This window comes from Mytilus galloprovincialis, chromosome 8 (genome assembly GCF_965363235.1).
Source record: "Mytilus galloprovincialis chromosome 8, xbMytGall1.hap1.1, whole genome shotgun sequence".
In the NCBI taxonomy this organism is placed as follows: Eukaryota; Metazoa; Mollusca; class Bivalvia; order Mytilida; family Mytilidae; genus Mytilus; species Mytilus galloprovincialis.
In genome coordinates, this window is record NC_134845.1 from 30,108,545 (window position 1) to 30,131,715 (window position 23,171).

Consider the following 23,171-nt stretch of genomic DNA (forward strand, 5'->3'; position numbering starts at 1 on the left):
AAATTAATTATTCTGCAGTAGTCAATATATGCATGTGCAAACAAATTTTATATGATTTAGAGCATGGGTTTATTCATAAAGCGAAAGAAGCACGTAATATTAGAATCGAATATAGACTTATATATAAAAACTAAATTAATTATATTAGGTAACTTACAGACCCATTGTGTGTGTAACATCATTTATTTCGATTATTTGTTTATTAATCCCCTTTTTTAACAGACTATACATTGACACTGGAGGAAGAGAAAATTGTGTGTTATAATGATGAGCTGGTGAATATTGAAGACAAAGGAATCATGACTAATACATCTATTCAGGTAATAACATTCATAAACTTTTGTATACAACAATAACATTAAGGTGTATAATACTAAGGCTTTTCTACCTCAGACATAAATTACCATAGCTGTATTTGGCAAAACGTTAAGGAATTTTGGTCCTCAATGCTCTTCAACTTCGTACTTTATTTGGCCTTTTTAAATTTTTGGGATTTGAGTGTCACTGATAAGTCTTTTGTAGACGAAATGCGCCTCTGGCATATATACTAAATTTAGTCCTGGTATCTATGATGAGTTTCGTTACCACTAAATCAATCAAGAGGCGAGAAAACAATCCAATAAGTTTGACAGTTGATAGGTATTTTAAAACAGATATAAAATTGAGATTGGAAATGGGGAATGTGTCAAAAGACAACAACCCGACCATAGAAAAAACAACAGCACAAGGTCACTAACAGGTCTTCAATGTAGCGAGAAAGTCCCGCACCTGGAGGCGTCCTTCAGCTGGCCCCTAAACAAATATATACTAGTTCAGTGATAATGATGTTTATATTAGTATCACTAAAACAGCTTTTTTATATTTGATGTATCTGTAAAATATCTGTGCAATATTGGGTTACATCATGATCATGGTTTATGATTGTAACATGAAAATGAAAGTATATAGAAATTGCAATGTGACATCAAGTGAATTTTATGTTATAGTTATTGAACAAGCAAGTCTGTATATATGATTTAATCTGCACAGCTTGTAATACCCTGATAAACCTGAATGACTTGCACAGATATCCATGAAGGAGCCACTTTTTCAAGAGAGTGACCTGAATGTTCAAAAAAATCACACATTTATGTTTGTTGCCTGGATAGTGCCTTCAATTTATGTGGGATTTCCTTCAAACTTATTTGAAGTTTTTGTAATATAAATGGTTAGATTGAATAGATTTCTGCAAAAATCTGTATAGGGGGCCACTTTTTCAGGAAGAGAACTTGGTAAAAAATCATACGTGTATGCTTGTCGCCTGAATACCACCTTCTGTTATTCTAAGATTTCCAATAAACTTTCATGGCCTTGAAAACAAAAATAAAAGCTTGAACGAGATCAATTTCAAAGATGTCCAATAGAGAGTGGGTAACTTTTTCAGGATGTGGACTTAGTAAAAATTCAACAAGTTATGCTTGTCGCCTGGATATTGCCTTCATTTTTCAGGCTAAAAGATGGATTGGTATTTCCACTGGATATTTATCAGTTGGTCTTTTAGGTGTAAATAGCTTTTGAACTTTTGAATCATGCGTGATGTTTTGATATCAATGTTTTACAACTCGATCTTTATATCAATTTTCAAATTGGAATTAAGTTATATCCACAACTGCGAAATTTTAATAGGGCTTGTTGAAGGTTCAATGAAAAATAAAAAAGGTGAAGTTGAGAGTTTTAATTAAAGGAGTGAAGTGAAAAAAGCAGGAAATAGCCTACAAGTAAAAAAACGTGTACCTAAGTTTTAAAAGAGAAATCAAATTACCACTGTTTGAAACCTTACATGGTATGGGAAAATGACATCTCAACTTTAATGTTAAAATGTAATGAACAAAATATTATTTTTTTTTAAGAATAACGCCTATATCCTGTATTACGAACAGACAGATTCGGTAAGTAAAATTAGAGTAAGATGAAGTGGTAAACTTTGAAATTTTAATATAATACTGTTGGTCTAAAATGTTATAATTTTTCGTTTGATTTATTGATTACTTAGCTGGAGGAGATGTCAGGGGACACTGCTTAAGATAGGTACCAGTTAAAAAACCAAACCAAATGTAGATTTGATGAAGCCTTATGAAGTTCTGATGTGAACTGATGTGGAAAAATCTTTTGAGCCACGTTCTTGCTTTTGAGATAATTGTGTATATAGTCTATATATGCACCAATGTACGCAACCTTTGATAAGCACCAATTTATGCAATCTAAAAGTACATGACCCATATCGGTAATTACTAAAATGTGAAACGTTTGAAAAAGGAACAGTGGAATAACTGAAAATGGGGACAATTACGAATTACTAATTACGGAACATAGTTTCTATAACCTGATAACCTTATTATGATCCATTGTTCCGTTGTTCACACATATATATTTATATAAATAGATAAGTAAAAAAAAACACAATGTGACTTCTTGAGCTGTACAATTATATCTTCCAAATGTATCTCTTACATGCCATAGGCAGATGAACACAATTTAACTGATGATGATATTCTGGAACTTACTTTTATGTGACATATAACATTGGCATCGGTGTAGGATTCTACCATAAATGTGTTCATTTTTTTTATTATTAATAATGTGGAAAACAAAAATGCCCGGAATGATGACATTTTTTATTAACCCCATTGTCCTATAATATAAGTTCACTCCATAAAAGTCAAGTGATCTTTTCTCATAACATGGCTTCCGCCATCCATTAACTTTTTACATTTTGAACTTCCTCTAGAGAACCACTTAATGGCATGAAACCGAATATGGATTGCATATGGCTCATAAGATGATGACCAAGTGTTGTTACTTTGTAGCTGATTCATCCAAGATGGCAGCCATAAAGGGCTTAGTTTAACATGGGACCCTGTGGGAAATACATACAATTATCTTTCTTTAGAGAACTTCTCTATAGAATGTAACTAAGCATGGTATGAATGTTTATAATGTGGTGCCGACCGAGTGTTGGTACCTTGTAGCCGATCCATAATCTGAGATGGTCGCTAGACAGGGATCTAGTTTCATTTAGGACCCGATGGGAAATACTATAATGTCTCTAATTTAGAGAACCACAGAATTGAAGGAACTAAAACAGCGCACATTGAAATGTTCAGTATGAGGTGCTGACCAAGTGTTGTTTCTTTGTAGCCAATCCCTCATTCAAGACGGATGCCAGCGGGGGGCTTTAACTTTAACATAAGAGCCTATGTGAAGTAAATACAATCAGCAAGAAATATCCTTTGATTAGAATTCTTTTTATCCATATTACATAATTATTAAGTTTTTTTTTTTTTATTCATAGCATTGCGTGGAAAATTTGGAGACAGATCCAGTTATTGGCAAAATAGGCTCTCTTCTCCTTTATGAAAGCAATCTTGAATGTCTGGACGATGGACGATGGCTGAATGATCAAGTAAGTCGTACCTGATTACCTAAGTACTTGTAAATACAAACAACACCCAACAACAAAACCTGGTGCTCACAAGAACAAGAACATGCCACTTGAAACTTCCAATACTGAAATTCAAACCCTACCAACAAAGCAACATAGAAGATACAAATATGTATCAATCATGAACATTTGACGAGGTCAATAAGTTATATATGGTTCTGTTCAGATTATATTGACCAAGGACAAATTATATTTTGATAAATTAAAAGTCCTTAGTACTGAAAATATAGTTTTAAAAAAATAAAGAAAATAGCATTATAAATCAAACACTAAGTCAGGAATCTGATGTACAGTAGTTGTCGTTTGTTTATGTTATTTAAATACTCGTTTCTTGTTTTTAGCTCACCTTGCCTAAAAAAGAACATAGGGGTAAAATGTAGATGTTGGCTTATAACTCTAAAACCGAAGCATTTAGAGCAAATCTGACAAAGTTAAATTGTTTATCAAGTAAAGATCTAGCTACCCTGAAATTTTTAGATAAATTGAACAATAGGTTGTTGGGTTGCTGTCCCTGAATTGGCAATTTTAAGGAAATTTTGCAGTTTTTGGTTATTATCTTGGATATTATTGTAGAAAGAGATAAACTGTAAACAGCAATAATGTTCAGCAAAGTAAGATCTACAAATAAGTCAACATGACAAAAATGGTCAGTTGACCCCTTAAGGAGTTACAGACCTTTACAGTAAATTTTTAACAATTTTCATAAATTATGTAAATTTTTGTTTTTTAACAAAATATTTTCCTCTGTAATTAATGGACCAAGTTCATTTAAGATGAAGATAATTGTAAGTAGCAAGAATGTTCAGTAAAGTAAGATCTACAAGCACATCACCATCACCAAAACACAATTTTGTCATTAATCCATCTGTGTCTTTTGTTGAATATGCGCATATACCAAGCATTTTTACACCAGCAATGAAAACCTTCTTTCCTTTACGGGTAGACTTTTTATATACATAAATTAATTGGTACAAGAAAAGCAAAATGAGTATGTTAAATTTGATGTATGCCTTTTTGTGATTCTTCGTTACATTTGTTGTTTTTATTGTGATATTAAGATGATAACACAATATTGACTGCTGTACCCCTATTTTTGACATTTTTACTCTTTGAGTATGTTTGTTTTGTTCATACATCGTTGACAATGTACATTGTAATTGAATTTCATGCGACTGTCATACAAGTGAGAGGTTTAGCTAGCTATAAAACCAGGTTCAATCCACCATTTTCTACATTAGAAAATGCCTGCACCAAGTCAGGAATATGACAGTTGTTATCCATACTTTGATGTGTTTGGACTTTTGATTTTGGATTTTCCTTTTTGAATTTTCCTCGGAGTTCGATATTATTGTGTTTTTACTTTTTGCAAATTTAAAATTTTTATTATACACATTCTGTACACCGTGTTTATTTACTTTTGCTATATATATATATATATATATATATAAACGAGCCTAAATTGAAAACTACGTTCAAACCTATGACGGCGTTGGATAAAAACCGCAATTTTTATACGTATGCATGTCAAACAAATTTCGTTGTAGAAGGGTCTAAAAACAGCACAAACAACATTTTCCAAAAGACCAAAAGAGTGAAAAAGTATATATATATATATATATATAAGATACTTTCAGTGAAACAAGGTCCATTTATCAGGACTCCCGGTTGATATACTAATTAATGCAGTACATTCAGGAATTTATACACAGGAATTTTAATTGATATAGTGGCACCATTTTATAAAGTATAAAGTCCATCTAGGAAAAAAAATATTGTAAGAATCTGCTATTCCTTATCCAAATGATACCTCTTAAAATTTTTGGGCTCAATCATTCTTATGCAATTGTTAGATTATTTACAATTAACATGTACAATGTTATCTTATTCAAGTAGAACTTCAAAGGACCTTTTTCCAATGTTTTATTATAACTGTTCTAGTTTGTTAATACACTTTTGATATACATGTACCTTTTAGAAATGATTTTTTTGATTTTAAACATGTTCATAATTGAAATTTTATTTTCAGGTTATTAATGCCTATCTGGCTATTATTCAAAGAGACCACAGAGATTTGGTGCTCTGTCTGGACACTTTCTTTCTGATAGAAAAAAAGCATGATTTAAAAAGTATTAAGTCTATCAATACTGTGGATATGGTGCTTATACCTGTACCATCCAATAACCATTGGTCATTATTGGTAAGTTTTGTTTATGGTAGGGTCAGATTTTGTTTTCATGATGTCAATGTTGCATTACTCCTAAGTTTTTGTTTAAAATGTCCAATCAAAATTACAACATATACTGAGCCAAAAAAGTTTAGCAACATTTTTTTCAATTTTTTATTTTGTTGTCTCTGCCATTTCTTTTTGTTAATATCATTGACATAATACTGAGATCTACCTGTAGTTTTAACAGTCATACTTCATTGGTCAGAAAAAGACATAAACAGATATGCTGGCCACAAGAGTAGTGCATAGACTTGGGGCAGCTTCTTGGGTGCTTGCCACTTCTTCATTTATGCATGTGGAGCATGGATGGAAAATTGATTTTGAATAACACTATATACTCATTTCTGCATGCTGATCCTATTGCCCTCCATACAGCGAAATTTTTAGTGAATGTGAGTGATAATCATTCATGTTGCTTCTGATATGTCATATTTCCATTTTGTAATTATTAGAATTATATGTTGTTATCATTTTGTAATAAGATAAAAATTTTACATATTTGGTCCGAGTACACAGTTATCGTCCTTTGATTTTCGTTGTCCACGAATATAGTCCTTAGTGTGGACAGTGTGTTACTTGCCAATGTCTGTTATACCCCTTCCAAATTTATTTCTCCATGTTTTATGCCTCATATTGCAAGTTGGGGGGTAAAATGACACTTTAAAAAAATTTGGGTCATAAATATTAATGTAAAGTAGTGATTAGGTCCAGCTGAAAAAGGTCAAAAATTAGCACTTCAGAAGCTGTCAAAAGATTTCATGACCCCCTCAACATACAATTGTCCATATTTTGAGTTAGAGCTGATGAAGTTTTCTATAATTTTGATATAATTTGTCCCAAAAGTAGTACAACACACTGTAAAAATATTATTGAGAAAGCGCAGGTGGGATTTTTTTAATTTTCATTTATTGTCTAAAAGAAATGCACTACGAAATAACTGTACTTGGACCATTTGTTGCCAAATTTTTTTGGCTCAGTTTATAATGGCTAATAACTAATAAAAATGGAAGTTTTCTGTTACATAATTTTTGTAAAAGTAGCGATAATGTGGATATCAAAATTTGAACATAAAACTTAAATTGTAAAGCAGAAACCATTGAAATTCAAATCATTATGGACGTACATGTATGTGATTCAGGGGAATTATGAACATCACAAACATTATATATATCATCACCACACAAACTGTTATATTTATACCCCTGATTTTTAACCTCTTGATCTGTCTATCAGTCAGTCCGTTTTTTTATTCTGTCTTGTTTTTTTCTTCCGGATCTACATATTATAACTGTTTGAAATCTGGATTCAACAACAAGTTCATAACATCAACAACAAGTTCATAACAAGTTATACTAGTGGTGCATTTTTAGATTTATAGTGCAACAACTTCAGTTTAACCAAAGCTGTATATTCTAAAAAGTAAATAAAAAAAAAAACAAGGGGAATTAAAAATGGGAAAGGTTATACAAAGGCTCGAAATCATCAAACATGTCAAATGACAAAATGACTGAAAAATAACAGTCATGTTCTTGACCAGGTACATGTACAGACATTTTCTATGTAGAAAACCTGTGTGGCGCTATATATGCTTCTGTAGTTTATTGTCATTTTTTTTATGAATTACAATTATATTACTTTAGGTTGTTCAGTCCAAAAATCAAACAGTATTTGTCTTGGATTCATCTGGGGTAATAAACATGAAGGCAGTGGAATTCATACGGTAATATATATTGTCTGTAATAATTGTATATATCATGTATATGTAGAATACATTCATCAACATAGTAAAATTATAGATTATAACTGCTACAGTTAAGGTCTAGAACCAGATTCATTCTATTTGTTTAATCAAAAACTATCAGTAAGTTATTCAAAATAAGAACACAGCCATCAGACTTGAGTGTGAAGGTTAAACAAAACTTTGGTTAGCTTCATTGTCAGCTGAAGTATGAAGTCATCATTATATAAAAAAAGAATGTTAGATAAACTACTTTCCTTTGAGAATACACTAGTGCGACAGCTACCCAATCTATTAGCCCAGTGAACTTTAAAACTACTCTGTAAGGAGGATGCTATAGTTTACCATACCTGGGAATGACTTTACGATTAAGCTAGCAAGGAAGCTAATTATTAAAGATTGTGTTTGAACTTACACACTCAATATAAGAAAACAAATGTGGTATGAGTGCCAATGAGACAACTCGACATCCACGTCACAAATGAATATAAAAAGGTAACAATTATAGGTCTAAGTACGGCCTTCAAAACAGAGCTTTAGCTCACACTGAACAGCAAGCCCCCAAAAGTACTAGTGATATCTCAGCCTTCGATATTTTTATTAGGCTTCATTCCTATAAGTAAATTTTTGTCCTGTAGATACCTGGTTTATACGATTACAATGCTAGCACTTTATTTTTAAAATGGTTCCGAGACTTTATCGAGTTTACTCTGTAGAGACCAATGAATTTCAGGGACTGTTGGAACACAGGGAAAGTTATTTGGCAAAATAACCAAGTTAAACCGCTTTCTTACATTCCATACTAACAAACTGTTTTCTGTATGAGTTTCAATGTCCCCTTGAAATGTGTTTTTGGACTATATAGTTCTCATGATCTGAATTTTCATCTAGATAATTTTCTTTTTCCATTTTTCAAGAGCGTTATTTTTGACGCCCATTTTAAAATCAAATTAATAGTTGAACAAATCCTTGACCTCATTTTCATGGTTTAGTAGTCAAAGTTAAGTTTTTGAGTTTTGGTCTATTTTTCCAATACTTTATGCATTAGGTAAACTATATTTGGTGTATGAAAATATTTATGATCTAATTGTCTGTTACGCATGTTTTAATTGACCTTGACCTCATTTTTACGGTTCATTGCTGAGTGTGAAGTGTTTGTGTTTTGGTCTGTTTTTTCTTAATTTATAAGCAATAAGTCAATTTCATTTGTTGTATTGAAAAATTGTTAGCTGTACCTGTCTGCCTGGCATGGTTCATCTGACCTTGACCTCATTTTAATGGTTCATTGATCAATGTTTCGTTTTCTTGTTTAATGTTGAGTTTATCATGTTTATGTGACAGTTGTAGTAAAGCTTTATATTTAGGTCTATCAACATAATATCAATGATTAGTAAAGAAGGCGAGACATTTCAGCGTGTGCACTCTTGTTTCATAAGAAGAAAAAAAATGGGTGATTGATTCAGGATCTTTTAATCTTCATGTTTATATAATAATTATTTAATTTATATTTGTTTCAGATCCCTGTATAAAAAAGAATTCAGCATAGATCTTAGCTACACAAAGAAACTAAAACATGTATGTAATCAACAATAATTAAGTATAAATTTTTTTTGGTATTACTTAATTGTGCCAGGGAGATTTTATTATTTTGTTAATATTAGGTTTTAAGTTACTCAACAAAAAAAAGCTTCAAGTTTTACTTCTGATTGTGTGTGTGTCTGTCTGTTTCTTCCTCCCATAATTTTTTTTTGCCTGTTTTATGGCGTTAATTGTATTGGAACACTGCTAACAACTCAATTATTATATTAAAAGTTAATTTTACCGTGTTAATAATATGTAGTAACCTTTGAATAGTTTATTTAAGGGATACCACTTTTGATATTAATTTTTTTCAACACTATCAATCAGATAATATTTTTCCAAAAGGAGTATGTTCGGTAAGGTCCTAAAATGGCACCCTTTTTTAGCGTAAATTTCAGATTCAGATTTATTGACCAATATCCCAATATTTTATAGCTAGTACAGTGACTAGATAGGAAATAAGCCATTTTGTTGAAAAACTTACGTTTCTGCAGTTCATTATGACGTCACAAGTTGTACTCATATTGATCTTTCACGAAAAAATCAATGAAAAAGGGTAAAATTTCCATAGATTATTGGACAGAAAACATAGAACGCATACGTTGACAACGTAGATCTTTTGAAATAATGTTTTTGAAGACATTTCACATGTCTTATTTGAATATTTAGTTCGTCGACGCCTGCCCTCTATGTTTCCTGGTCCTTAATCATGTTAATTTGGTGGAAATCCAGCTGATTTTGTCAAATTTCAACAAAATCCCTTATCTTGACCTTTTTGGGATGTAAAAACCAACGTGTTAGAATTAATCTTTGTCAAAAACAGTTCTGTTTCACTTTCTCACTTGTCTTTAAGGCAACTTAAAACATTTATTGTCTTGTAACTATGAACTTTATAATTGAGGCCAAATATGGCCCTTACCAAACTTACTCCTTAAATACTAAAAGGTGTGGGGAAAATCTGGACTCAATATTTTTTTTTGTCAACTGTTTGAACAAAATATTTTTTTTCATCAAATTGGGAATAAATATTCTTTTAGACAAAATATAGCCCCCACCCATTTAAGTCAAATGGTAGTTTAGATTGTATTGGGGATCATACCTATTTGATTAGTGTTGTTTTTGTTATAACTAGTTTTCAATGAATATTTGATGGTGTCTTTTCATGTTTTAATGTTGTTCTAATGTATGAGGTAAAAATGAAGGTTGACACACCTGCTTAAGCATTTAACTCGCTGCATATATATGCATTTGTTGTTCAGTGGTTGTCCTTTGTTGTGATTAATTTACAATTTTTGGTTTCTCAATTTGTATACAGATTAGATCTTTGGTTTTCCTGTTTTAAATTGTAAACACTGGTAATTTCGTGGCCTTTTATAACTGTGTGAGCCTAGGCTCATCTGTGGCGAAGCCCTACTTTGAACTGTAATTGTTAACTTTAAATACATTGTGAGTTAGATGGACAGTTGTCTGTTTGGAACTCATACCTCATCTTCTTATTTATATTATAAAGATTTGCTAAAGCATTATCCAAGATTAAGGGAAGATCTTGTCATGTCACCAATAACATTTAACCCCACCATTATTTACATGTGCAAATCCCATCTAATTGGCCTGTAATTCAGTGTATGTTGTATATTGCAGTATTTTATATTTTGTTTTCTGCCCTGTCCCACATATAATAGAAGACTAGCATACTGTTTTCGACCAGTGCATCCATTTTAGTTCTTCCAGATCACCAGGCTAATATTCCCATCAGCTTGAAACATAGTATACATGACCAGGGACGTTGTTTGCGAAAACACTGTATTCACTATGATATTCCATTGTCCTATCTATTCACATTTTTTTTCACAAATAACTTTTTTAATATGATATATCTTTTCACAAGTTTTAAAAAATAATCAATGTTCTGAAATCAGAGGTAATTTGTAAATCTTTTTTTTGTATCTCTAGAAAATAAGTCTCCAAGAAAACGGATATGACTGTGGTGTATTTGTCCTCCTATATTCTGAAGCTTTAGCAGGTGGACAGACTTTGTGTTTCACGAAGGTAAGAACCAATATAATAAATCATCATCTTATTAGGGGGGTCTCAGTGGACGAGTAGTCTAAATTATCTTTACTGTTTTTCTAGCAAGTCAACACTGAGATTGTGAGATTAAACCGGGTGCTGGTGCACTTGATCGGATCATCCTTATTCTAATTTACTAGTATTGTTGGTTTTTTTTTATTCAAGTTAGGTGGTTTTCTCCAAGTACTCAGACTTCCCCTGCCAATTAAAAACTTGAGAATCACAAAAATGGCCAGACGTGGTACTTCAAATGGTGTTAAAACACCAAAAATGAAAATATAAAAGTTAATTATGCAATGTAATTACATATTTATTGAAATTGTAAATATGATTCCATTTTATATGTACTTCTCTTTACAGTCATTTGACCTTATTTTGACATTAATTTTGTTCAAATGATAATAAATTTAATGCATATAACATAACAACATGAGCTCTATATAGTATTGATTTGCATTTTGGAAAATAATCCAGGACACTTTTTTGGTAGAAGAAAGCATAACCCAATTTGAGAACAATGGGACAAAATGCAGCAATTTTCCTGAGAAAACACTAATAGCTTTTTTTCTTGTTAATTCATAATTCAGTATTTTGATGTAAATGACATTGGAGTAAATGAATGAAAATTCTCATTAATATCTCATTACCAACTATGCAAATTTCATTTTCCATTAGTATATATTACCCCTTTAAAAATATTTATGCCATGAGGTATTATAAGCTATATTAATATGTAATGAAAGGTAACTAACCAATAGGGATGAATGTAATGCAAACTGTTGGTACCTTTTTTTCAGAATGAAATAGCTACTGCAAGACAAAGAATAAGACAAAGAATAATGAAAGCAGTCATCAAATAAATATTCTATGCCAGTAAAGTGTCCTCCAGATTTACATTGAAAGTGACTTAAACAGTTGTTTTTAACATGTTGTTCTTATCTTTGAATTTGCTTGCATGAATTTACCATTTACTCTAAGGTGGTGTCAAATTTTGTAAATTAAGACCACTATTTTAGTTTTTTTGTACATGCAAGTAGTGATACTAGGTGTATGCAAGTAGTGATACTAGATGTATGCAAGTAGTGATACTAGGTGTATGCTAGCCAGTCTGTACATATTATCAATGCTTATAGTTGGTGTGTTTGGTATCCATACACGGTAGCATATCTATATATTTATACCCCTGCTTTAAAAAAGGGGGGGTATACTGTTTTACCTCTGTCTGTCCGTCCGTCAGTCAGTCTGTCCCATGAATATTTTCGTCGCATTTTTCTCAGGAACTACAATACAAGGATTTCTGATATTTGGTTTCAGGGTTTATCTAAGTCAGCTATACCGTGTGATGCGTTTTCAGATTGATCACTTGACAACTTCCTGTTTACCGAACACTTGTATGATTTTACACATGATAGCCAAGTTGAAAATTTTCGTCACACTTTTCTCAGGAACTGCAATACAAGGATTTCTGAAATTTGGTTTCAGGGTTTATTTAAGTCAGCTATACCCTGTGATGCGTTTTCAGATTCATCACTTGACAACTTCCTGTTTACCGAACACTTGCATATTTTTACACTATTTATTTTTTCGTCGCATTTTTCTCAGGAACTACAATACAAGGATTTCTGAAATTTGGTTTCAGGGTTTATCTAAGTCAGCTATACCGTGTGATGCGTTTTCAGATTGATCACTCGACAACTTCCTGTTTACCGAACACTTGTATGATTTTACACATGATAGCCAAGTTGAAAATTTTTGTCACATTTTTCTCAGGAACTACAATACAAGGATTTCTGAGATTTGGTTTCAGGATTTATATAAGTCAGCTATACTGTGTGATGCGTTTTCAGATTCATCACTCAACAACTTCCTGTTTACCGAACACTTGCATATTTTTACACTATTTATATTATCCACTTGCGGCGGGGGTATCATCAGTGAGCAGTACCTCGCAGTTTCACTTGTTGATTCTTTATTTTGGGGGAAATTGTATAAGCAAAAGTGCAAGGATAGGCGTTTGCTAGCCTTACTCTAATTATTTGTGCCTTTGGTATTGAATGGTTTGTATTATACTAGATTTATATATGATGCCAATTATTTGAAATTTGCGTACACATGTATGTTATGATAAGTGTGTTATTGAAAGCTTACTTTTATTTTGATTTTCAATTGTTTGTACATTTTTATAGTAAATGTACACTGCATATGTGTACTTTTATATAGTAGTTTACAAAAGAAACAACACAATGTGATGCATTTTCGAATGTAGGGTGCTCTTTTCTAATCAAAAGCATTGATTTTAGTTTAAATAAACAAAAGTTTTTTTGCAATTTTTGAGAATTTAAAAACGGCTTTTTTAACCAAAAATTAGAAACAATAATTATGTAAACTCAAAATGGAAAACATGAGCATATCTTATTTCATTTCTCTTATTTATTATATTTTTGATAAAGGAGTACTCCTGTAAGGACAGATTTTGGCCTCAAATTTCAGGTTCATCTGACGAAAGATTTTGACCACTTTTTAAACACTTAAAGTGTCTATTTCATTTGATTCAATTAAATTATGTGAAAGATTTTAACTAATTTAGTCATTAAAAATGATCCAATTCAAGCTCAAATATGAAAAATCGAACAAATATGCTGAAAAATGTCACTTTTCAGATGGTTTTTGTCTAAATTGAAAGTGGCCGCCTCCATGTTCATCCTCAACCTTTATATATGTTATGTATTATAATCAGTGTCTACTTGATGTGATTTTGTATATATATGCAAGTATCATTTCAACTTTATTATAGAATTGAATAGATATTTATTTTATGCAAGTGTATATTAGATTTTAAATTTTTTGTACATTTTGTATTATACAATAACCGTCTCTTGGTGAGGTACATATCTGATTATCAGTTTTTCAACAGTCAATTAATCCACATATTTACCGAAACAAAATTGATGGTTTTATTTCAATTTCCGAGAGAAATCTTTATTATAAAAATTATTTACCCAAATCAATTGTACATCAAACCTATTAACCAAAATTATACATGTAAAAGCATGTGACGTTTAGCGCGGTGAATATACTTTTTTTGGCAAGCAAATATGCATTTTTATTCACAATCCAATTCATATAGAAAAACTACTAAAGTTTTGTCAAAATGGAATAAACAGCTTTATTATAGATTTGTTTGTACATTTTGTATATAAGGAAGTACACCACTAATTAATGGCCCCATTGCTTTCTATGTTAAATTCCTCAATTTCGAGTGGTTAAAGCTCTTTTATCTTAAGTTCAAATAAAGTGACAATCATTGCATGTCAAAGCAACACCTTCTGGTGTCATGTACTGAAAAAATCAACATACCTTACATGGCATATAAGAAAGAACTGGTTCCTGGAACTTCGGATGTACCAAAACAGGTACTTCCGATCTGACAAAAAGGCAAAATGTACCCTCCTTTTTAAATTTCATGCCATTTTTTTATTATTCAAATTTATCAGTCCAAAATTGTTCTACAATGATCACCAGTCATGCAGCTTTCATTTGATTCCAAAATTAATAAAATATTTTAAACATTTTGAAAGTTGTGTCCATGCGTAGGAACAATTTTGTGTTAAATATGTACTACTTTCTGGTATGTTCTTTCTGGCCTGGCCCGAATTAGTGGTGTTACACCATGAGTGTAAATAAAAAGGGTTAACAAGCATAGTTTTATAATTATTTAGCAATGGTTTAATGAATACTCTTGATTTTACTGTATCCGGGATAATCCAAAATAAAACTTTGATTTTAACAATTAACGCAATTTGTTATATTTTTGAAGGCGGAGTGTTAATTTTCAATTTCATTACCAAATGCAAATGGCATATAAGAATAACGTACTAGTATGTATTTTATATCACATAATAAATAAATAGGTTCTACATATCTGTATTTCTGGGTTTTTTGTCTGACGTAAAGGTGCATGATATTTTTAAACTTTCTTTGAAACTAATAAAAAGGGAAATATGCTTTATTCATAAACAATGCAACATAGATTCTGTATTTTTCCATGTATATGGTACTGAAGTTATGTTTTATCATTTTTTAACTCTTGTTTTTACTTGACTTTCTAATAAACAACAAGTGTATTTTCCCATAAAGTGAAATATGTATTTTCCAAAATACTAGTTTTGAAATAATGCATGGACAAGCACTGCACAGTTTTTGTCGAGCCTGCAACTTTTGTTGCAGAAAGCTCGACATAGGGATAGTGATCCGGCGGCGGCGGCGGCGGCGGTGTTAGCTAACTTTTTAAAAGCTTTATATTTTAGAAGGTGGAAGACCTGGATGCTTCATACTTTGTATATAGATGCCTCTTGTTACGAAGTTTCCTTCAGTCACATGTCCAATGTCCTTGACCTCATTTTCATGATTCAGTGACCACTTGAAAAAAAAGTTCAGATTTTTTGTAATGTTGAATTCTCTCTTATTATAAGTAATAGGATAACTATATTTGATATGTGCGTACCTTGCAAGGTCCTCATGTCTGTCAGACAGTTTTCACTTGACCTCAACCTCATTTCATGGATCAGTGAACAAGGTTAAGTTTTGGTGGTCAAGTCCGTATCTCAGATACTATAAGCAATAGGGCTTGTATATTCGGTGTATGGAAGGACTGTAAGGTGTACATGTCCAACTGGTAGGTGTCATCTGACCTTGACCTCATTTTCATGGTTCAGTGGTTATAGTTAAATTTTTGTGTTTTGGTCTGTTTTTTTTCATACTATATGCAATAGGTCTACTGTATTTGTTGTATGGAATGATTGTAAGGTGTACATGTCTAGCGGGCAGATGTCATGTGACCTTGACCTCATTTTCATGGTTCAGTGGTTATAGTTGAATTTTTGTGTTTTGGTCTGTTTTTTTCATACTATATGCAATAGGTCTACTATATTTGTTGTATGGAATGATTGTAAGGTGTACATGTCTAGCGGGCAGATGTCATGTGACCTTGACCTCATTTTCATGGTTCAGTGGTCAAAGTTAAGTTTTTGAGTTTTGGTCTATTTATCTAATACTATATGCCATAGGTCAACTATATTTGGTGTATGGAAATATTTTATGATCTTTATGTCAGTAGCGCAGGTTTCTTTTGACCATGACCTCATTTTCACGGTTCATTGCACAGTGTTAATTTTTTGTGTTTTGGTCTATTTTTCTTAAACTATAAGTAATAGGTCAACTATATATGTTGTATAGAAGCATTGTTAGCTGTACATGTCTGCCTGGCATGGTTCATCTGACCTTGACCTCATTTTCATGGTTCATTGGTCTTTGTTTAGTTATCTTGGTTAATGTTAAGTTTATGAGACAGTTGTAATAAAGCTTTATACTTAGGACTATCAACATAATATCAGAGACATATATAGCAAATGATTAGTATAGAAGGCGAGACATTTCAGTGTGTGCACTCTTGTAGAACTATATCAGTGTTTAAAAAACTGTTATTGTACATGCAGAATTGCTGCATATAATTTATGACTGGAACCTTACTATGAATACTAAAGTAGTGTTTTAGTACTTATACTTGACTACAGTTTATTTGTTATGGTCTTGGTACTAAATAAATTGATGACATCATACAAAAGGATTTTGTTTTTATTGAATTGTTTGGTAAAATTTGATACCGCGCTAATAATGGGTAAACCAGATGCGTGTTTCATCTACGGCAAGATTACTATTCATCAGGGACGCTAAAATCGAAATAACAACTAGTACTAAAAAGCAAATAAAATGTTTTTATGCTGAATACACATGCAATATCAAGTAAACAATACAATACAATTTAGGAAGTCTTCAAACTCCTTGTTTAAAACTGTCATTAGAAAGAATCGATAATGAAGTACAAGTTTGTTAGATTTGTTGCAATATAGAAATAAATGTGGTTCCACGCTTCTTGCTAAAATGTGGTTGTTACATGCATTTATTACCCTATACATTTAAAAAATAAAACCAGTTTTCAATTCTAAGCATTTAAGCTCGCCTTCCCAAAGGAAATGTAAGCTTTTGCCATTACTTGGTGTCTGTGGTCATCAGTCATTGCGTAAAGAATTTGTCAAACATCTTCTCCTCTGAAACCACTGAATGGATTTTGATCAATCTTAGCAGGTCTATTTCCTAGGGTATGCTGCACAAACTGTATGCTTCAAATTGTTATCCGTAAAAAAAACATGGCAACCATTACTAAAAATAGAACAGAGGGGTCAAATAACAGTTTTTCACCAAAATATTAAAAATCATTAGTTTGGGCAAACTCTGGCAGGTTGGCAGTGTTCAGCATGATGAGAGAAACTAAAAAAGGAAAAGGGAAACCGAATAAGGAAATGAAAATGGAAAAAGGAAATGAAAATCAAGAAAGGAAATAGAAACTAAATAAGGAAAAAGAAACAGAATAAGGAAATAGAAATAGAAATAGAAAAAGGAAAATGAAACCAAATAAGGAAATGGAAATCAAATAAGGTATTGAAAATCCAATCAGGAAATAGAAACTGAATAAGGAAATAGAAACCGAATAAGGAAATGAAAATCGAATAAGGAAAAAGAAACCGAATACGGAAATGATAATCGAAAAATGAAAAAGAAAACGAATAAGGAAACGAAAAAAAAATTTGAAAAACTTTTTGAGGAAAAAAGTTTCAAGAAAAAAATATTGAGGAAAAAAAATTTGAGGAAAAAAAAATTTTGAGGAAAAAAAATTTTGAAGCAAAAAAAAAAATTTAGTTTGGACTTGTAATATTTTTCAAAATTGAATTTCGAAATAGGAAAAAGGAACCAAATAAGGAAATGGAAATCGAATAAGGAAATAAAAATCCAATAAGGAAATAGAAACCGAATAAGGAAATAGAAACCGAATACGGAAACAGCAATCGAATAAGGAAATGAAAATCGAATAAGGAAATAGAAACCGAATAAGGAAATAGAAACCGAAAAAGGAAATGAATATTGAAAAAGGAAAAAGAAACCGAATAAGGAAATGGAAATCGAATAAGGAAATGGAAATCAAATAAGGAAATGGAAATCGAATAAGGAAATGAAAATCCAATAAGGAAATAGAAACCGAATAAGGAAATAGAACCGAATAAGAAAATAGAAACCGAATAAGGAAACAGCAATCGAATAAGGAAATGAAAATCGAATAAGGAAATAGAAACCGAATAAGGAAATAGAAACCGAAAAAGGAAATGAATATTGAAAAAGGAAAAAGAAACCGAATAAAAAAATGGAAATCGAATAAGGAAATGGAAATCGAATAAGGAAATGAAAATCAAATAAGGAAATAGAAACCGAATAAGGAAATAGAAACGAAAAAGGAAATGAATATTGAAAAAGGAAAAAGAAACCGAATAAGGAAATGAAAATCCAATAAGGAACTAGAAACCGAATAAGGAAATCGAAACCGAATAAGGAAATAGAAACCCAATAAGAAAATAGAAACCGAAAAAGGAAATGAATATGAAAAAGGAAATAAAATCGAATAAGGAAAAAGAAATTGAATAATGAAACGAAAAAAAATGAGGAAAAAAAAAAATTAGAAAAAAAATTTGAGGAAAAAAAAATTTGAGGAAAAAAAAATTTGAGAAAAAAAAAAATTTGAGGAAAAAAAATTTGATGAAAAAAAAATTTTGAGGAAAAAAAATTTTGAGGAAAAAAAAATTTTGAGGAAAAAAAATTTTGGGGCAAAAAAAGTTTGGACTTGTAATATTTTTCAAAATTGAATATCGAAATAGGAAAAAGGAACCCAATAAGGAAATGGAAATCGAATAAGGAAATGGAAATCGAATAAGGAAATGAAAATCCAATAAGGAAATAGAAACCGAATAAGGAAATAGAAACCGAAAAAGGTAATGAATATTGAAAAAGGAAAAAGAAACCGAATAAGGAAATGAAAATCGAATAAGGAACTAGAAACCGAATAAGGAAATCAAAACCGAATAAGGAAATAGAAACCCAATAAGGAAATAGAAACTAAATAAGGAAATAGAAACCGAAAAAGGAAATGAATATTGAAAAAGGAAAAAAAACCGAATAAGGAAAAAGAAACCGAATAAGGAAATAGAAACCGAATAAGGAAATAGAAACTGAATAAGGAAATAGAAACCGAAAAAGAAAGTGAATATTGAAAAAGGAAAAAGAAACCGAATAAGGAAAAAGAAACCGAATAAGGAAATAGAAACCGAATAAGGAAATAGAAACTGAATAAGGAAATAGAACCGAAAAAGGAAATGAATATTGAAAAAGGAAAAAGAAACCGTATAAGGAAATGGAAATTGAATAAGGAAATGAAAATCCAATAAGGAAATAGAAACTGAATAAGGAAATGAAAATTGAATAAGGAAAAAGAAATCAAATAAGGAAACAGAAACCGAATAAGGAAATAGAAACGAAAAAGGAAATGAATATTGAAAAAGGAAAAAGAAACCGAATAAGGAAATGAAAATCGAATAAGGAACTAGAAACCGAATAAGGAAATCGAAACCGAATAAGGAAATAGAAACCCAATAAGGAAATAGAATCCGATTCAGGGAATAGAAACCGAAAAACGAAATGAATATGAAAAAGGAAATAAAAATCGAATAAGGAAAAAGAAATTGAATAAGGAACGAAAAAAAATGAGGAAAAAAAAAAATTTGAGAAAAAAAATTTGAGGAAAAAAATTTTGAGGAAAAAAAATTTGAGAAAAAAAAAATTTTGAGGAAAAAAAATTTGAGGAAAAAAATAATTTGAGGAAAAAAAAATTTGAGAAAAAAAAAAATTTGAGGAAAAAAATTTTGAGGAAAAAAAAATTTTGAGGAAAAAAAATTTTGAGGAAAAAAAAATTTTGAGGAAAAAAAATTTTGGGGCAAAAAAAGTTTGGACTTGTAATATTTTTCAAAATTGAATATCGAAATAGGAAAAAGGAACCCAATAAGGAAATGGAAATCGAATAAGGAAATGGAAATCGAATAAGGAAATGAAAATCCAATAAGGAAATAGAAACCGAATAAGGAAATAGAAACCGAATAAGGAAATAGAAACCGAATAAGGAAACAGCAATCGAAAAAGAAATGAAAATCGAATAAGGAAATAGAAACCGAATAAGGAAATAGAAACCAAAAAAGGAAATGAATAATGAAAAAGGAAAAAGAAACCGAATAAGGAAATGGAAATCGAATAAGGAAATGGGAATCGAATAAGGAAATGAAAATCCAATAAGGAAATAGAAACCGAATAAGGAAATAGAAACCGAAAAAGGAAATGAATATTGAAAAAGGAAAAAGAAACCGAATAAGGAAATGAAAATCAAATAAGGAACTAGAAACCGAATAAGGAAATCGAAACCGAATAAGGAAATAGAAACCCAATAAGGAAATAGAAACTAAATAAGGAAATAGAAACCGAAAAAGGAAATGAATATTGAAAAAGGAAAAAGAAACCGAATAAGGAAAAAGAAAACGAATAATGAAATAGAAACCGAATAAGGAAATAGAAACTGAATAAGGAAATAGAAACCGAAAAAGGAAATGAATATTGAAAAAGGAAAAAGAAACCGAATAAGGAAAAAGAAACCGAATAAGGAAATGGAAATCGAATAAGGAAATGGAAATCGAATAAGGAAATGAAAATCCAATAAGGAAATAGAAACCGAATAAGGAAATAGAACCGAATAAGGAAATAGAAACCGAATAAGGAAACAGCAATCGAATAAGGAAATGAAAATCGAATAAGGAAATAGAAACCGAATAAGGAAATAGAAACCGAAAAAGGAAATGTATATTGAAAAAGGAAAAAGAAACCGAATAAGGAAATAGAAATCTAATAAGGAAATGGAAATCGAATAAGGAAATGAAAATCCAATAAGGAAATAGAAACCGAATAAGGAAATAGAAACCGAAAAAGGTAATGAATATTGAAAAAGGAAAAAGAAACCGAATAAGGAAATGAAAATCGAATAAGGAACTAGAAACCGAATAAGGAAATCGAAACCGAATAAGGAAATAGAAACCCAATAAGGAAATAGAAACTAAATAAGGAAATAGAAACCGAAAAAGGAAATGAATATTGAAAAAGGAAAAAGAAAACGAATAAGGAAAAAGAAACCGAATAAGGAAATAGAAACCGAATAAGGAAATAGAAACTGAATAAGGAAATAGAAACCGAAAAAGGAAATGAATATTGAAAAAGGAAAAAGAAACCGAATAAGGAAAAAGAAACCGAATAAGGAAATAGAAACCGAATAAGGAAATAGAAACTGAATAAGGAAATAGAAACCGAAAAAGGAAATGAATATTGAAAAAGGAAAAAGAAACCGTATAAGGAAATGGAAATTGAATAAGGAAATGAAAATCCAATAAGGAAATAGAAACCGAATACGGAAATGAAAATTGAATAAGGAAAAAGAAATCAAATAAGGAAACAGAAACCGAATAAGGAAATAGAAACGAAAAAGGAAATGAATATTGAAAAAGGAAAAAGAAACCGAATAAGGAAATGAAAATCGAATAAGGAACTAGAAACCGAATAAGGAAATCGAAACCGAATAAGGAAATAGAAACCCAATAAGAAAATAGAATCCGATTCAGGGAATAGAAACCGAAAAAGGAAATGAATATGAAAAAGGAAATAAAAATCGAAAAAGGAAAAAGAAATTGAATAATGAAACGAAAAAAAATGAGGAAAAAAAAAATTTGAGAAAAAAAATTTGAGGAAAAAAAAATTTGAGAAAAAAAAAAATTTGAGGAAAAAAATTTTGATGAAAAAAAAATTTTGAGGAAAAAAAATTTTGAGGAAAAAAAAATTTTGAGGAAAAAAAATTTTGGGGCAAAAAAAGTTTGGACTTGTAATATTTTTCAAAATTGAATATCGAAATAGGAAAAAGGAACCCAATAAGGAAATGGAAATCGAATAAGGAAATGGAAATCGAATAAGGAAATGAAAATCCAATAAGGAAATAGAAACCGAATAAGGAAATAGAAACCGAATAAGGAAATAGAAACCGAATAAGGAAACAGCAATCGAATAAGGAAATGAAAATCGAATAAGGAAATAGAAACCGAATAAGGAAATAGAAACCAAAAAAGGAAATGAATAATGAAAAAGGAAAAAGAAACCGAATAAGGAAATGGAAATCGAATAAGGAAATGGGAATCGAATAAGGAAATGAAAATCCAATAAGGAAATAGAAACCGAATAAGGAAATAGAAACCGAAAAAGGAAATGAATATTGAAAAAGGAAAAAGAAACCGAATAAGGAAATGAAAATCGAATAAGGAACTAGAAACCGAATAAGGAAATCGAAACCGAATAAGGAAATAGAAACCCAATAAGGAAATAGAAACTAAATAAGGAAATAGAAACCGAAAAAGGAAATGAATATTGAAAAAGGAAAAAGAAACCGAATAAGGAAAAAGAAACCGAATAAGGAAATAGAAACCGAATAAGGAAATAGAAACTGAATAAGGAAATAGAAACCGAAAAAGAAAATGAATATTGAAAAAGGAAAAAGAAACCGAATAAGGAAAAAGAAACCGAATAAGGAAATAGAAACCCAATAAGGAAATAGAAACTGAATAAGGAAATAGAACCGAAAAAGGAAATGAATATTGAAAAAGGAAAAAGAAACCGTATAAGGAAATGGAAATTGAATAAGGAAATGAAAATCCAATAAGGAAATAGAAACCGAATAAGGAAATGAAAATTGAATAAGGAAAAAGAAGTCAAATAAGGAAACAGAAACCGAATAAGGAAATAGAAACGAAAAAGGAAATGAATATTGAAAAAGGAAAAAGAAACCGAATAAGGAAATGAAAATCGAATAAGGAACTAGAAACCGAATAAGGAAATCGAAACCGAATAAGGAAATAGAAACCCAATAAGGAAATAGAATCCGATTCAGGGAATAGAAACCGAAAAAGGAAATGAATATGAAAAAGGAAATAAAAATCGAATAAGGAAAAAGAAATTGAATAAGGAAACGAAAAAAACTGAGGAAAAAAAAAAATTTGAGAAAAAAAATTTGAGGAAAAAAAATTTTGAGGAAAAAAATTTGAGAAAAAAAAAAT

At 30.6% G+C, this 23,171-nt stretch overlaps 2 protein-coding genes across 2 annotated transcripts in view; one reads left to right on the forward strand and one right to left on the reverse strand.

The window, feature by feature from the left end:
• The window catches only part of LOC143085520 (sentrin-specific protease 1-like), a 32,285-nt gene extending 16,993 nt beyond the window's left edge, over window positions 1-15,292 (forward strand). The window contains exons 7-14 of the mRNA XM_076261905.1: window positions 223-320; window positions 1,890-1,928; window positions 3,332-3,442; window positions 5,508-5,678; window positions 7,349-7,428; window positions 8,964-9,021; window positions 10,981-11,076; window positions 11,895-15,292. Coding sequence (XP_076118020.1) covers window positions 223-320; window positions 1,890-1,928; window positions 3,332-3,442; window positions 5,508-5,678; window positions 7,349-7,428; window positions 8,964-9,021; window positions 10,981-11,076; window positions 11,895-11,957 — 716 coding nt within the window. The 3' untranslated portion in view covers window positions 11,958-15,292. The remainder of the gene's footprint in view (window positions 1-222; window positions 321-1,889; window positions 1,929-3,331; window positions 3,443-5,507; window positions 5,679-7,348; window positions 7,429-8,963; window positions 9,022-10,980; window positions 11,077-11,894) is intronic.
• Window positions 1-23,171, reverse strand: part of LOC143085522 (uncharacterized) — a 169,973-nt gene that overhangs the window by 53,076 nt on the left and 93,726 nt on the right. The gene's annotated exons all lie outside the window — the stretch shown is intronic.